Source organism: Dipodomys ordii, unplaced genomic scaffold (assembly GCF_000151885.1).
Source record: "Dipodomys ordii isolate 6190 unplaced genomic scaffold, Dord_2.0 Scaffold9, whole genome shotgun sequence".
NCBI classification, from domain to species: domain Eukaryota; kingdom Metazoa; phylum Chordata; class Mammalia; order Rodentia; family Heteromyidae; genus Dipodomys; species Dipodomys ordii.
The window spans coordinates 25,332,159-25,349,531 of NW_012267225.1; the positions used below are offsets into that span (position 1 = coordinate 25,332,159).

The 17,373-nt window shown below is 41.0% G+C and overlaps 1 protein-coding gene across 3 annotated transcripts in view; it reads left to right on the top strand.

Annotated features, from left to right (window-relative positions):
- The window catches only part of Chd7 (chromodomain helicase DNA binding protein 7), a 216,775-nt gene extending 199,938 nt beyond the window's left edge, over positions 1-16,837 (top strand). Inside the window, exons 29-38 of one of the 3 annotated variants that reach the window (XM_013009365.1) lie at positions 163-391; positions 634-842; positions 945-1,616; positions 3,055-3,215; positions 4,908-5,135; positions 5,472-5,915; positions 9,581-9,802; positions 12,282-12,422; positions 13,077-13,181; positions 14,935-16,837. In XM_013009365.1, the coding sequence (XP_012864819.1) occupies positions 163-391; positions 634-842; positions 945-1,616; positions 3,055-3,215; positions 4,908-5,135; positions 5,472-5,915; positions 9,581-9,802; positions 12,282-12,422; positions 13,077-13,181; positions 14,935-15,852 (3,329 nt within the window). In that variant the 3' untranslated portion in view covers positions 15,853-16,837. The remainder of the gene's footprint in view (positions 1-162; positions 392-633; positions 843-944; positions 1,617-3,054; positions 3,216-4,907; positions 5,136-5,471; positions 5,916-9,580; positions 9,803-12,281; positions 12,423-13,076; positions 13,182-14,934) is intronic. The other 2 variants (XM_013009366.1, XM_013009367.1) reach the window with 2 other exon arrangements.
- Positions 16,838-17,373: the final 536 nt, after the last annotated feature.

A 17,373-nucleotide genomic window follows, 5' to 3' on the forward strand; every position in this document is an offset into this window, starting at 1 on the left:
AATATTTTTATTCCTTATGTATATTTTTAAAACTAAGGCACTGCTATGCCCTTTCCCACACTGTCATTTGGATGCTAATGAGTCATCTTGTTTTGTTGGAAAATCCTGTGTATTGCAAAATTGCAGCGACACATTTCAAAAATATTTCTCCCACTTCCCCAGGCAAGCACAGTGAGAGTAGTGCTGAGTTAGGCCAACTTTACTGGCCTACCACTTCAACCCTGACTACGCGTCTGCGCCGGCTCATTACTGCCTATCAGCGCAGCTATAAAAGGCAACAAATGAGGCAAGAGGCCCTAATGAAGACTGACCGGCGGAGACGGCGGCCCCGGGAGGAAGTGAGAGCGCTGGAGGCGGAAAGGGAAGCTATTATATCTGAGAAGCGGCAAAAGTGAGTTTCCTCAAGAGTCACTCAGCACCCCTTGCAGTTCACTCCTGTCTGCGTTTCTCTGCCCACAGAGACAGCAGTCATGACAAAGATAGTGGCCAGCAGAGAAAGGCTCGCTGGATCACAGTAGCCTTGTCTTCCCAACTCAAATAAGTGTTTTTCTGAGGGGAAGAGGAAAAGAAAGAATGAACCATATATGCCTTTATCCTCGAGTGTGATGTAAGCCCAGCTCCTCTTTCTCATAGGTGGACGAGAAGAGAAGAGGCTGATTTTTACCGAGTGGTATCCACCTTTGGGGTTATTTTTGACCCTGTGAAACAGCAATTTGACTGGAACCAGTTCCGAGCCTTTGCCAGGCTTGACAAAAAGTCTGATGAGAGTTTGGAGAAGTACTTCAGCTGCTTTGTGGCCATGTGCAGGCGAGTCTGTCGAATGCCTGCCAAGCCAGATGATGGTAGGTACATTAACAACATTTTGTATTAGTTGGCCAAGTTGGTGAGAAGTGAGAAAGCATAGGAAAGTTTCTCAAGTTAATGCAAGTGCTTCCATGTTACAGATCCACCTGACCTCGCCTCCCTGATTGAGCCTATCACAGAGGAACGGGCCTCTAGAACTCTGTACCGAATTGAGCTGCTGCGGAAGATCCGCGAGCAGGTTCTGCATCACCCACAGCTAGGAGAGAGACTGAAGCTCTGCCAGCCCAGCCTGGATCTTCCTGAGTGGTGGGAGTGTGGACGGCATGACCGGGACCTGCTGGTGGGTGCTGCGAAGCATGGGGTCAGCCGGACAGACTACCACATCCTCAATGACCCCGAGCTGTCCTTCTTGGATGCACATAAGAACTTTGCTCAAAACCGAGGGGCAAGTAGTCTCTCCTCCTTGAACCCATTGGCTGTAGGCTTTGGGCAGATTCCTCCAGTCATCTCATCCGCTCACAGTCATGATGAGAAGGTACCAGAACAAGGTGAAGGCAAAGCAGAGGAGTCTGAAAACTCAATGGCCAAAGAGAGGTCCGAGGGGAAAGAAGAGGAAGAAGAAGCCGATGCGGGGGGCAAGGACAGCAAGCAGGAATGTGAGGCTGAGGCCAGCTCTGTGAAGAGTGAGCTGAAAGGGACAGATGGCAGTGCAGAGCCGGGGTCTAAATCCGTCTCAGAGAAAGGCTCAGAAGAAGATGAGGAAGAGAAGTTAGAGGATGATGATAAGTCCGAGGAGTCATCCCAGCCTGAAGGTAAGACCTGGCCACCCGGACTCGACTCTCCTGATTCCCAGTGACTCACTGAGGGATGTACTGTTGTGCTGAGCCATAAGCTCCTGCTACTCTTCTGGCCTTTTCTTTGCAGTTCTTGGGATTGAACCCAGGACTTCATACTTACTAGGCAACCGGTCTCCCACCTGAGCTTCACACACCTCCCAACCCTTGTTTGTGAAATAGTTTATCTTTCCTTGGGCTGACCATGAACTCTAGATCTTTTTTCTTTTAATTAGTGTCTATTTTTTTCTGTAAAGGGACATTCTAGTTATGATTACATGTGCTTTTGTCCTTTATCACATGCAAACATGGTATTTTTTTGGGGGGGGGTCATGGGACCTGAACTCTGGGCCTGGACACTGTCCCTCAGCTCTTCAGCTCAAGGCGAACACTCTACCACTTGAGCCACAGCACCACTTCCGGCTTTATCTGCTTATGTGGTGCTGAGGAATCGAACCCAGGGCCTCATGCATGCAAGACAAGCACTCTACCACTGAGCCACCTTCCCAGCCCCCAAACATGGTATTTCTAACAATGAAAACTCTTAAGAAGTACTATACATACACATTAATAACTTCTGGTTTAAGGATAGAGGTTAGCTTCCTAGTCAGGTATATTAAAAATTCTATGTGCCATTGGCACTTGCCTGTAATTCTGGCTACTCAGAGTCTGAAATTTGGAGGATCTCAGTTAAAGGCTAGCCAGCCTGGGCATAAAGTGAGACAAGCAGGCCTGGAGTCCTGTGTTAGGAGTCAAGCATTAGGATGTCAGCCTGGCAAGCGCAAGGGCCCAAGTTCAAACCCTAAATAAAACTGGGGGAGGGAGGAACCCTGTGACAGAAATGTATAAAAATGGATATGAGAGAAGTCATTCCCTGGGTAGATACTATTAATTATTTTAAAGCAAGTGGTGCTTAATTTACTTTATTTTAGAAGTAAAGGGTAAGAGTAGAATCTGAAAATAACCCATTCTCTTTCCAAGTCACAGATGGCTGTAATTGGCACATAGTAGAAATAAGGCTCCACATTGTACTGCCCTGCTATAGTAGAAGCTTCGATATCAGCTGAAACCTTAGCCTTTGTCCTGTGTCAGAGAACAGAGGCTCTTGTGTCAGAGACATGATTGGTCCTCAGCCTCCTCTAAGATTTACTTGCACGATGCCAGATGGAACCTCTGTCAGCCTCTATTTCTTCATGTGTAAGGTAGACACCATGCCCTCTACACTAAAGGGCCACTCCAAGCTTTAGACAACAAACATTTGTTTAAAAAAAGGGGGAAAAAAGCACCATTCTAGCTACATAGTAGGTGCTTGATACAATGGAGCTGATTGGTATTCATCTTGTTAGTGGTGTCCTTTCTGAACTTCAATTTCAGTGATATTCGGGTTGTGAATAATGCACATTAACTTACTTCTCAGCAGGAGCTGTCTCTAGAGGAAAGAATTTTGATGAAGAAAGCAATGCTTCTATGAGCACTGCTAGGGATGAAACTCGAGATGGATTCTACATGGAGGATGGAGACCCCTCAGTAGCACAGCTCCTTCAAGAAAGAACATTTGCCTTCTCATTTTGGCCTAAGGTTAGTGGGGTTTGTACTTTTTGTTTTGAACAAGTATGTATGTGGGAGAGAATCTTTCTAGCTTGATTTTTTTCACGTTGAGGGAGATAGTGTTTTGTGGTACTGAGAGTAGAACTTAGGGTTCTGCACTTGCTGGTAAAGTGTCAGCACACCTGAACCATGCCTCCTTCCCCTTTTTCCTCAGTGATTTTCAAGGTAGTTTCCCTTTATGCTTGGGCCAACCTGAGCTCCCATCTCCTATTTGTACTTCTCTTAGTTGCTGGGAATAACTAGATAACCATTGAGCCCAGACATGGGTTGAGTCTGGTGAGCTCTTAAACCTGGGCTGGCCTCCAGCCTTGGTTCCCCAGTTTCTACATATCAAGTAGCAAGGATTATGTGCTTGAGCCACCATGTATGACTGATATTTCAAATAATCTTAAAGTATATACTGGCACAATATATGAAGACTGTAGAGTTGTTTTTATGTTCTAAAAGCGTGGCCAGGAAAAAAAAAAAAGAAAAAAAAGCAGGAATATTTTTGTAATAGGATAAGAAATCAGAAAAACTAATAAATAATACTATTTATATTGGACTCCTTGGGCTTTCTAGGTCAGTTACAAGTTGTCCAGTAGAATCTGTGGATTATTTCAGTAGACTCATCCTTTACAAAACAAAATGTGGGGACTTTTATAGTGTGTGTTTAAATTTTATTCTTTTTTTAAATTTAAAGCAAGATTTTCGGATTTAAGAAAAGTTCACATATTTGAAAATCTGCTACCTTTTAAACATGACAGAGGGTGGGCTCTTGACCTGTTTACTTCAGTGCATTGTGGTCTCATTCCAAATGTAGTTATCTAGAACCAAAGCAAATGAAAATCTCTTTTTAATAAGACCCTGTGTCATTTGAATCTATTTTTCAGGATGGGGAAGTAATCATCATCACAATCACCATAACAAGGCTGACTGGTTTAAAACAAGCAACACAAAATCAGTCTTTAGTCTACTCATTCTAGGCCAGTCTTAACTGTGTTAGTGTTGCTTAAGAAAGAAAGTTACATTTTTTTACTAAAGAGAGGACCCCCCCCCACCCTTCAATTTCCCTGTTATGCTAATCTTTATTGAGAATAGAAGGGAGTTTCTCAAATCAGCCAAAGGTTTATAGTAGCAGACACTTTTAATCTATGGAAACTTGGTCTAAGAGCTGTAATTAGAAATTTTTAATGTGCACGCTTCAATGAAATTTGGAGCGATAATAGGTAGGGAATGCAAATTGACATTCATTAGGTGTTCCTAGGCCGGTGCCCACTTCATAATGCTGAACTTTATTAATAGTGACGCTAATGATGTCCCCCTTCCTGGGACATGTTGCACTGCAGCCTGTGGATCTGAGGGCCCAAGCGTTGAGATGCTAAGTGCAGGCTCTCTCTCCATTGTTGTCTGCTGACATTCGCCAATGCTTCTGAACCAGTTGAGCCTGAATGAGAGTTACTTTTCACATGTTCAGTGTTCATAGTTGGAACGTAATTTCGATGTTTTATTTATTCATTGTTTACTTTGTTTTCCTTTCCCGCCCACTCTTTTTCTCCACACTACCCACCAACTGACTTTTTAAGCCTTTTTGTGCTCTTTAGCATCTTGATGGGTATATTTGTGTAATAATTTTAACCAGGTCTTTGTTACAATTTCATGTGACTTTTCTTCTCCCCTCAGGATAGAGTAATGATAAACCGATTAGACAACATCTGTGAAGCAGTGCTGAAAGGCAAATGGCCAGTAAATAGGCGCCAGATGTTTGATTTTCAGGGCCTCATCCCTGGCCACACACCCACTGCTGTGGACAGTTCTCTGCAGAGGAGGAGCTTCGCTGAGCTCTCTGTGGTTGGCCAGCCCAGCATTAGTGGGGGTGAGGACATTACCACTTCTCCTCAGCTGTCAAAGGTGAGTCAGAGCAGTTTGTTTTCCAACTTAAAGGAGAGCCTTCTATGTCTTATCTCAGTTTGGAAGTTTGTGTTTCACTAGTCCAACTTGCTTTGTTTGTTTTGAGATGAGGTCTCACTGTGTTGCCAAGTAGATCTCAAACTCTTAGACTCAAGCCATCCTCCTGCCTCACGGTGCTGTTCTATGTATAAGTAAGATGGTCGCTATTTCCCCAACTGTAGTCACCATTTGTAAATGTGTATTTCCTTAAGCTTCTTATTCCTTGTTTCTAATTCCAGCCCCTGTAGCAGATACACTTTGTCTCATTGCAACTATTTTGTTGGACTTTTTTAATAGGAAGATGCCCTCAATCTCTCCATCCCTCGCCAGCGGCGGCGAAGGAGGAGAAAAATTGAAATCGAGGCCGAAAGAGCTGCCAAGAGGCGAAATCTCATGGAGATGGTTGCCCAGCTGCGAGAGTCTCAGGTGGTCTCAGAAAATGGACAAGAAAAAGTTGTAGATTTATCAAAGGCCTCACGAGAGGCAACAAGTTCTACCTCAAATTTTTCATCTCTTACTTCAAAGTTTATCTTGCCTAATGTCTCGACACCAGTATCAGATGCCTTTAAGACTCAAATGGAACTGCTCCAAGCAGGCCTTTCTCGCACACCCACAAGGCATCTGCTTAATGGCTCCCTGGTAGATGGAGAGCCTCCCATGAAGAGGCGGCGGGGCAGGAGGAAAAACGTGGAGGGCCTTGATCTGCTTTTCATGAGCCACAAACGGACATCGTTGAGTGCAGTAAGTTAGAAAACTCACTTTTCCTGCATATGCCCTTGCCAGAAGTCAAGGTCCCCTTACCGATGAGGACATGGGGGCTGTGTTCCTCTCAGCAACGTAATACAAAAACTAGCTTCTTTCACCAGAGAAACAGAATTAAATGAATACTGTGTCATGGTTCTGAGCTGGAAAATTGTCTTGATCCTAATACAGATTACTCAGCCTGAACCAAGTATAGCTTGAGGATTTATTCTTCCCAAGTTCTGATGTATTGATTGTTTTGGGAATGATAGCCTGAAACAAAAAACAAGTCTTTCTGAGCCTGGAATTGTTATCTCTGAATTCTTGAAGTGGAAAAGCTGCTCCTCTTAAAAATATTGATGTTTTGGGCTTGACATTGATTAGTTTAGTACAGATGTTTATTTTCAGACCGAAGGTTTGTGCTCACATGTGAAAAACCTTAATAATTGGTTGTCTTAAAAACTGAACCTGCATCATTACTAGTTTAGGCTTGAATGAAATGTAGGCCAATGGGTTTTTCCCTATGATTGTTCAATATTATTAGATAATTCTTTTTCCCAATTTGCCACAACCTTGGCTGTCCAGAAAATGTGACTTCTCGGGCACTGATGACAGTGTTTTACCCCCAAAGAATTCTAGGACACGTAGTGTGTCCTTACGGTTATTCTAGAGCTCACATCTCTCCTTTGACACCTGCGTGGATGGAGCTGCATGAGCTGAAACATTGTGAAACTTTCTGTGGTCAGAGAGACAGATAGGAACACACTACAATTTGGAATTAAGGGGAGACAGTTCAACACATTTCTCCTTATTCTATCCCTATTGTTGTGTGTTCCTTATTTCTTAGCCCAGAGGAAGCGTGGCACTTAAAGAAGGCAGGAAAGGGCATGAATAAGAAATGACAGCATAGCATTCAGTGCAGTATCTTCCCCGCTTGGTAGAGTGTAAGACATAAGCATCCAAGTGATTAAAAGTTAACCTTTCAAAGCTGATTAGTAATGCACAAGTCATAAAAATAGTTATAGTTGTTGGTTGTAGGGTTATTTTTAGAATCTGATACCCTTTGTAACGTGTCAGCTGTGACCTAAACATGTTTTCCATAACTTAGAATGTACTTCCAAAGGCCTGGCCACCAAGCAGAGCTGTATAATGAGTGTTGAGCTTTGCTGTCTGCAGCACTGAGATTATCAATCTCATAGGTTTTTGTTAGCTAATTTTTTTTCTCTGTAAACATCAGCAAATTGTTTAGTATTTGTGTCATGAAACACATTTGTAGGTGGATCAGGTGTTAGCAATAAATAACACCACCTAGGTGCTATTTTCCTGTTGCAAGAATGCACCCTCAATTCAATTTGAGGCTGATTCTTTCATTTCACTTATCTATGCCATCACCAAGAGTTTCCTGGTATCTTTCTAAAGTTACATTTAACACGCCCAGGCCAAGACTCAAGCTTTAGGAAACCCACATTAAAGATTTTTTTTTTGGTGGTGCTGGTACTGGAATAAAACCCAGAGCTTCATGCTTAGTATACAAACACTCTCTTGAGCCAGTTCCTCAACCCAGAAGGTGTGTGTTTCAGGCTTTATAAAAGATAACTCTGAAAACATTGGAATTTTAAGGATTTCTGGTTTGTGTTGTAGAAGTTGATGTGTATCTAAGTAAATAAAAAGGAAAATTCTGATGTCCAGATAAAGTGAGTTGTGAGATGGTGTAAATACCATCGGTGTGGAGCAGGGCGCATCCTGAAGTCTTAAGTCCTCTCTCTTAACTTATGGAAAGAGTGCTTAACAAAGAGTTAAGGTGGCCTCCAGCACCATCATGGAAGCTGGCCTTGTTTTGAGTGCCAGCCACTGGAATTCAAAGACAAGGCCTGGAACAACAGCACTCTCACTAGAGAGCTCAGTATTCAGGATGAGATGACCGAAAAGCACAGGTTGAATGTCCTTAACCCAAAAGTCCAAAGTAGTCTAGAATCTGAAACTTTCTTTTATTCATTTATTCATTTTCTTTCCTCTTCTCTCCTTCTTTTTCCTTTTCTTTCATTTTTCTTTTTCTTTCCGTCCTTCTTCTTTCCTTCTTTCTTTCTTTCCCTCTGTCCTTCTTTCTTCTTTTCAGTGCCAATTCTGGGGCTTGAACTCAGGGCCTGGGTACTGTCCCTGAGCTTTTGCATTCAAAGCTAGTACTCTACAACTTGAGCAACAGCTCCACTTCTAGTTTTTTGGTGGTTAGTTGATGATAAGAGTCTCACTGACTTTCCTGCCTGGGCTGGCTTCAAACCTCAATTCTCAAATCTTAGTCTTCTGGGTAGCTAGAATTATAGATGTGAGCCACTGAAATTTTTAAGTGCCAACATGACACTGCAATTAGAAAAACCACATCTGACCAAATATATGCATCAAAAAATTGTAGAGGTATAAAACCAAATGAATTTCACGTTTAGAATTGAATCCAATTCCCATCCTATCTTACTATGTAAGATACTCAAATAATTCAAAATTCAGAAAAATGTAAAATCTGAGAGACTTCCGGTTCCAAGTATTTTTGTGTAAGGAAGAATAATTTTAATGACATGTCATTATTGTATATGTGTACTATGAATAAGGCCTGGCTACAGTACAATGGGAGCCCAAAGAAAGGGAAAAATGGAGGATATGGGGGCACTGGGAGGCAGAGGTAAGAGAATTGATAAAACTTACCTGGAAATAGTCACACCTTTGGTTGTTTTTGAAGATGATGTTGGAACAGAGAGACAAAAGAGAAGCTATCACGTCTGGGGATAGTTTCCTGCAGCCTCATCTGATAAGTATTCAGTAATAAGGCACGATGCAAATTGTAGAGATGCTGCATAACTCATTCTGCTTACAATAGAAATCTAGTTATGAATTAAGTAGAGGTCTGACATGTTGAACTAGGCAAAAAGAACTGCATTTTAGAAAATTCAGCCCCCTATAAACAGTTTGGAGACTGTGTTGAGGACTGGGACTAAATCTGGAAAGCTGCAAGGACATAGTGGAAGTGTCTGGAAACTTAAAGAATAGATTTTAAAGACTGGAGTTTAAAGAGTTTAATGACTGAATCGTGGTGGAATATTGGCTTTAGTTAGGATGTCTGTGTCTGTGTCTGTGCGTGCACTGGTGGTATCAGGGCTTGAACTCAGGGCCTTGTACTCTTTGCATGGCTTTTTCCTCAACACTGCCCCCTCTCCTTGAGACCTTGAACCACACCTGCTCACTGGAAATAAAGAGTCTCAGAGACTTTTCTGCTATTGCCACATAGACATTAATATAAGCATTGTTATGCCCTCAAAATTGTACCAATAAGTTACTTATAAACTAGCTTTTGAAACATTATAAATGATCCCCCAAGAGGGATTGAGTTGCCTTGTATGTACATCAAGCTTAGACCACATAACCCCTTTGGTGTAGGCCTAGTAACCTTGACTTTGAATTTTTTATCTAATTACTAATTCTGCGTTGTAAAAAAAAAATGGTGTAAAAGAACAATCTAATTTAATAGCCACTCCAAAACCAGCTATTTTTGAGGGTTTTTCCCCCTCTTTTGTATAAAAGATTTATTAGGATGTGACAGAATTTTCTTGAGATAGGACATTGATTGTCCAGATATTCTTGGACTGAGAATTCAAACCATTGTCAACTTCCTGCAGGAGGATGCTGAGGTGACCAAAGCATTTGAAGAAGAAATAGAAACCCCACCAATAAGAAACATTCCTTCTCCTGGACAACTGGACCCAGACACTCGGATTCCTGTTGTAAATCTTGAAGATGGAACAAGGCTGGTGGGAGAAGATGCACCTAAAAACAAGGACTTGGTTGAATGGCTGAAGCTGCATCCTACTTACACTGTTGATATGCCAAGTTATGTACCAGTAAGTATTACTGAGTTTAGAATTGGTAGGACCCTCTCTGGGCTCATGTATTTTATTCCTGTCTAACCAGGAAACTCCCTGACAGCTGTTCTTTCAATGTTTCCTGATCCCTAACATTTTCCTGGTTTCTGTTGTATCTTCTACATAAAAGTAGCTAGCTGTCAGTCTACTCTCCTGAAGGTCAGCCTTACAGTTACTTGAAGATTTCTACTTTAAAAGAATTTGGTTTTCTAGGTGATCTCAGTATTCTGGACTAGCCAGACAAAGCCCTACCAGTACAGAATCCTAGAAAGCTATTTCCGCTAGAGATTTAATCAGTTAATTTGGCTGAATGTTTTTTTGTTTTGTTTTTTAGTGGGGTTTTTTGTGTTTTTGTTTTCTTTTTTTGTTTTGGCATTTCTTGGCTTTGAACTCAACCAATTTCCTTTAGTAATACTTCAATACAGCCATAATTCTGTGTCCAGGCCAGCGTCAGACTGCTGTCCTATTATTTACACCTCTTATGTGGGTAGGATAACAGGTGTGAACTGCTGTGCAGAGTTCTGATTAGCTACTTTTTTTTTTGAAGCTACTAACCCTTAATCCTTATATTAAATATTAGACAGTGTCTCCAGATAATTGTTCACATATCACTTGCTAACTAGCAAAACAAATCAGTTTTCTATATTTATGTGACTGATATTTTTAAATGTTAATGAACATTATTTGGTTAACTCTCCTCATGGGCACAATTTTATTTCATAGATAGTAACTTTAGTGAACATAGAAGTAATATCTAGGAGTAAAATTACTATTAGAAAATGTTCTTTTAAGCTGGGTGCCAGTGGCTCACACCTGTAATCCTAGCTACTCAAGAAGCTGAGATCTGAGGGTTGTGGTTTGAAACCATCCAAGGCAGGAAAGTTCCTGAAACACTTTTACATATGTATATATATATATATTTTTTTTAATTGTAAAGATACTGTACAGAGGAGTTACAGTTACATGAGTAAGGTGATGAGTACATTTCCTATTGAGCATTGTTACCCCCTCCTTTGTTTATCCCCTACTCTCCCTTCCCTCCCCAACCCCCCTCCCACACCTGAAGTTGTAAAGTTCGTTTTCAACATAGTGTCTTGTACATATCATTGTTACAATGGGTCAACCTGTATCCCTATTTAAGCATTTTGTTTTTTCCCTTCCCCTCCCTAAATTAGAAAAATGTATATACAAGATACAGGGCACCAGAACCAAATACAGTGAAAACAGGGGTTACCTTGGGGGAAGAACATACCAAGGGGGGAAAAAATCACATCATACATTATAAATACATTAAAAACAATAGTAACCCCTATCTTGGGGTTCATTTCACTTCACATCATCTTATATGGTCATATGTACATAGCTTTTGAGCTTTTCTGCTTGTCCTAGACATATATTAGTTATTGCAAATAACAGAAACCATAGGACCTATATTTCTTTAGGCCTGGCTTACTTCACTTAATATAATTCTTTCCAAGTCTTTCCATTTCCTAACAAATGGGGTGATATCTTATCTCCAGTTAACCATCAGAAAACCAGAAATAGTGCTGTGGCTCAAAAGTGGTAGAGTGCTAGCCTTGAGCAAAAAGCTTAAGGTACAGTACCCAGGCCCTGAGTTCAAGCCTCATGATAAAGAAGAAAAGAAAAGAAAATGTTCTTAAAACATACCGTGGGACTGGGAAGGTGGCTCAGTGGTAGAATGCTTGCCTTGCATGCATGAGGCACTGGGTTCGATTCCTCAGCATCACATAAGCAAAAAGAAAAAAGCCGGAAGTGGCACTGTGGCTCAAGTGGTAGAGTGCTAGCCTTGAGCTGAAGAGCTGAGGGACAGAGTTCAGGCCCCATAACCAGTGACCCCCAAAAAAACCAAAAAACCATGGCTAAGCTAAACATTTGAAGAAATTGTGTGTGTGTGTGTGTAAATATATATAAATAAAATTTTGTTTTCCAAACTATGTGTTCCAGGCTGGCCTCAAACCTCACTTTTTTCCTGCCTCTGCCTACTGAGTAGAGGTTTTTTTGTTTTTTTGTTTGTTTGTTTTTATGTTGTTTTGGGGTTGTTGTAGTTGTCTTTGTTTTATTTTGTTTTGTGCCAGTACTAGTGTTTGAACTCTAGGCTTTGCACTTGGTAGTTCAGCTGGTGCTCTACCACTTGATCAAAAAAGCCTGGCTTTTTGTTCATTATTTGTGAAATGGACTTTCTCAGACTTTTCTGCCCTGGGCTGGCCTTGAGCTGTTATCCTCATCCTCTTGTGTGTCTAGGTGTGAGCTGCTGGCACCTGGCAGAATGTGGTTCTTGAATATGTGCAAATTATCGGCTACTATATTTGTTGTTTCCTTTGGTGGACTAGAGTTGGGAATCTTTCAAAGAAGAATGGGGTTTCCATTATTTCGAAATGATTCTTGAAGCCTTTTAATAATTGAAAGTAACTTGACCTTTTTGTTTTTTCTTCTGCAGAAGAATGCAGATGTGCTGTTTTCCTCGTTTCAGAAACCGAAACAGAAACGACATAGATGTCGAAATCCTAATAAATTGGATATAAACACTTTGACAGGAGAAGAAAGAGTGCCTGTTGTTAATAAGCGAAATGGGAAGAAGGTAAGTAGTTGTTGGAAAAGGGACTTGATACTGTGGGATTTCTTACCGTAACCAGGAAAAAGTGTTTTATTCTACCATTGCCAAAAGAAAAAAGAATCCTATTTCTTAAGAGAATATATGTATGTGTGTATATAAAGATGGGAAAGGAAAGCAAAATAAGGGAGTAGGAAGCAAAAACTGGAAGACTGGTTTTTATTTTGCATTGAGGTTTTTGTTGTTTTTGATGGTACTGAGAGTTTTAAATCAGAGCCTATAGACTTGCTAGACAGGTGCACTTGAACCATGCCTCAACCTGTTTGTTTTAGTAGGGACTAAAGTTTTTGCCTGGATCAGCCTAGACAGTGATTCTCATATTTATACCTTCTATGTAACTAGGCTAACAAACATGATTGAGATGGGGGTCTTGCTTTTTTTTTTTCCCTCTTCCTTTTTGCCTTGGTGGTCCTTAAACCTCAATTCTCCTGCTTTCTTTCTCTAAGTAGCTGTAATTACAGATTGAACCACTGGTACCTGTCCGAGATTGAGGGGTCGGGGGTGTTTGCTTTATTTTGACTCATTCTGTAATTATGATGTGAACCACTGGTACCTGTCCAAAACGAGGCATTTCTTTGTTTTTGTTTTATTTTTACTCATTCATCTAATGCTTCTTCCCAGATGGGTGGAGCTATGGCACCTCCTATGAAGGATCTACCCAGGTGGCTGGAAGAAAATCCTGAATTTGCAGTTGCCCCAGACTGGACTGATATAGTTAAGCAGTCTGTAAGTACAGTTTTTGTCAAGAGAGGTATCCATGCACAACTGTTTGCCTGAGTTTTTATTTTCTGTTGGCCATGAATTATTCAGTTGTGAATTATTCTTAGCTTAAAAGAATTGACATAATACATCATTTCATACATCATTAATACATCATTTCTTACATCAATACATCATTAATTTGAAGTGAATTAATTTGTCAGCTCTAATTTAAAAGGATTGTACAAAAATACAGTCTTGAAGTGGACTTACTCCAGGTAAGCTTGTTTTACAGCTCATCTGTGGGATGGAATCTCTTCTGCTTGAGATCATTAATGTTATTAACTGTTATTTTAAAATGAAAATAATAGCAATTCTACCCACATTTTTTCCCAATGTTAATTTCTTTTTAAATTGACAAATTTATTAATGCTTATTGTTTTTATTGAAATGCTGATTGTTTTTCTTGCAGTTGTACAATAAAATTGAGGCCTTTCAGTGTATAGTTCTATCAGTCATAACACATAGGGTTTGTTGGTGGTAGTGGTGGTGGTGGTGGTGGTGGTGGTGGTTGCGGGGGCTTGGACACTCTGGGCCTGGGTGCTGTCCCTGCACTCTTCAGCTCAAGGCAAGTGCTCTACCACTTGAGCCACAGCGCCACTTTCAGTTTTCTGGTGGTTTATTGGATATAAGAATCTCAGGGCTTTCCTGCCCAGGCTGGCTTTGAACTGTGATCCTCAGATCACAGCCTCCTGTGTAGCTAGGACTACAGGCATGAGCCACCAATGCACGGCCAACACATAGTTTTATGAACTGACACTGTCATCAGAATAGAGTTCCATAACCCTTCTCCAGCTCAGACTCCCTCCTCCCCCTCCTCCATTTTCTTTGTTGGCCTTTCTTACCATCCCTATCCCAATGAGAGACATCCTAGATTTTTGTCTTTTCAAGAAGGTTATGAAATATGTAACCTTCTAAGACAACTCCTTTTGCTCATCCTGTCAGAATTCTTCCACAGGAAATGCAGCTCCACAGCTAGTTCCTTTCCCTGGCTGCCCAGGGCTCAGTGCTTCCGCATGCCATCACCTGTGGGTCTTTACCTGTGAAGGCCCTCTTGCGTTGTTTACATATGTTTGAGATGATGAGTAGAGCAGCTCTCACCATTTGTGTACTGGTGTTGGCGTAAGCGTAACTTTATATTTCTTTATAGTACATACTGAAATGTAATTTTAATAGAATTTTTTATATTTTCCAGTTACCTTTTCTATTTTGCTTACATTTGAACTATCCAAAAAATACAAACTATGTAAACTATTCCATGTTTATTATATAGCTCTTTCATTATACTGTTTTATCATTTTTCTGCCATATAAATCTTTTTTAAATTGAAAGTTATTTAATTGATAAATGAAAATTAGATGCACTTAATATGTGTAGTGTGGTGGTTTAGTATATGTCTATATTATGTGCTGATTACCAGTCACAGCTGCTTTTTGATATATTACTTCTTAAGTTAGTCATGGATGCAGCTGTTTTGACATTTACCTCAATCATGGAGTAACCTTGAACTTTTTTTTTCTGCCATTCAGCAAGGTAATATAATGATTTACAAAAACAGAACTTTTGGTTTCCTACGTTTCAACATTAAGCTTTTAGAATGGCAGTAATTAGCTGTGTATTTCTATTGAGAATGTTAATTTCCAGGTTATCACAAAGGCTATGTTGAAATGTCTTCTTCTACAGCCTATATATCCATTATCTGCCTCTCCCTGTACTCTAGGGATTTGTTCCTGAGTCAATGTTTGACCGTCTTCTCACTGGACCTGTGGTGCGGGGAGAAGGAGCAAGCAGGAGAGGAAGAAGGCCCAAGAGTGAAATTGCTCGAGCAGCCGCAGCGGCTGCGGCGGTGGCCTCCACTTCAGGGATCAACCCTCTGTTGGTGAACAGCCTATTTGCTGGAATGGACCTGACAAGCCTTCAGAATCTCCAGAACCTCCAATCTCTCCAGCTGGCAGGCCTCATGGGCTTCCCTCCAGGACTGGCAACAGCTGCCACTGCCGGAGGCGACGCTAAGAACCCTGCTGCCGTGCTGCCCCTGATGCTGCCAGGAATGGCAGGCCTGCCCAACGTGTTTGGACTGGGCGGGCTGCTGAACAACCCCCTCTCAGCTGCTACTGGAAACACCACTACTGCTTCTAGTCAAGGAGAACCAGAAGACGGCACTTCAAAAGTGGAAGAGAAAGGAAACGAGAATGAGGACGAGAACAAAGACTCTGAGAAAAGCACAGATGCTGTTTCAGCTACTGACTCTGTGAATGGATCTGTTGGTGCTGCTACTGCCCCGGCTGGATTGCCCTCCAACCCACTAGCCTTCAACCCTTTCCTCCTGTCCACCATGGCCCCAGGCCTCTTCTACCCATCCATGTTTCTACCTCCAGGACTTGGGGGATTGACGCTGCCTGGGTTCCCAGCATTGGCCGGACTCCAGAATGCCGTGGGCTCCACTGAAGAAAAGGCTGCTGACAAGGCCGAGGGAGGCCCCTGTAAAGATGGAGGGAACCTCGACAGCAGTGATGCCGAGGAGAGCCTGGACAAGACTGCAGAGTCCTCCATCTTAGAAGATGAGACCGTGCAGGGCGAAGAGCTAGACTCACTGGATGGGGGGGATGACATAGAAAACAATGAACATGATGAATAACCAGTTCCAGTTCCAGTTAAAGTGTTCAAGACTTTTGACAAGTGGTAGTCCTACTGTTTACACTCACAGTTAATGTTCATACCTAGTTTTATAAGCTGTTCTGTAACATAGTGTAGCAAAAAGAAAAAGGAAAAAAAAAGTCCAAGTCATGTTATACAGGTGTGTCAAAAGGTATCTTGGTCATTAAGTATTGTGCAGTGCATTATTTATTATCCCTAGGAGAGATGAAATTTGAGAGGTGATCATGTCTTTTTAAGGAACTTACATAATGCTCTGCTTTTTTTATTTTCTTTTGGTACCATTGGTATTATAATAAAGAGCAATTTGTAACTGAGTGGCACTAATGGAAGGAAGCGCTACTCAAAGGAAGTATGAAGTTATATATTTAATTTTTTAATTTTAACGTTTAATTTTTTTGCTGTGAAGGTCAAGATGAATTTTACCATACATATCATACTTGCTCATTCGTTCCCCTTTTTCACTGTATGGGGGTTCCCACACTTGTGCATATACACACATCCATACACTCTGACAATCTCCACGTTAGTGTGAACGTCTCTGTCCAGAGACGCAGCAATAAGAAGGCAGCTGTTGAATGTGAAGGGTCCCTTTGGAAAAATTAACCTACTGGGAGGGTTCTTGCCAGACAGAACTGCAGTTCCATTGTCTCGTGGTCTTGTAATGCACTGGTATAAACAAAATAAATAGAAGAAGAAATAAAGAGAAAGAAGTAAGAATCAGGTACCTTTTTTAAATTAAAGGACTTTGTTACTTTAGCCACAAAGCTAAAACAGCATTACCTCAGCTCTAAACTAGCCTTGAAGTTTACAGACATGACTTTGTAAATGTATTGTTTCTCTTTGTTGTGATGTCCTTTTATTTTTTTTCTTTGAAAACTGCTATCATGTAAGATAAAATGTAAATTGCTGCCAACTGTAGTAATGATGCTTTTAATAAAAGTGACCCATGATATGCAGACATGTAATTACAGAATGTAGTGTGTAGGGGAACTGGTGTTCACTCTATTTTTTTGTATTCGCAATAGATGCAGATACAGCATTTTGGCTTTTGAACAGTTTCTTGATATATACTCATACTAGATTAGCTCTTAGTAATACACTAAACTGTCTTCAAGACTAGTCAGGAAAAGAAACCTTGAACTACCTTGGCATATTTCTATGCTGGATGTCGCAACAGAAAAGCACACAAAAATCTATTACTCTCCAAAAGGGCATCTGAGACTAGGAATACTTAAAATGTGTGCGGCATGTGATAATGTGGTACACTGAAGAACAAAAGGGCAAAAGAAAAATGAGACTCTAATAGGCACGATATCTAGGTCATTTATCCTTGAATAATGGGTAGAAAACACAATGCTATAATGTCAAAAAGGGACAGAAAGGTGCTCTAATGTCATGAAGACCAGAGTTTGATGCCCAAAACCAGTGTGTGGAAAAACCATGTGGAACTCAAATGGACCCACGTAAGCACACACCACACACATATGCACACGCACATGCA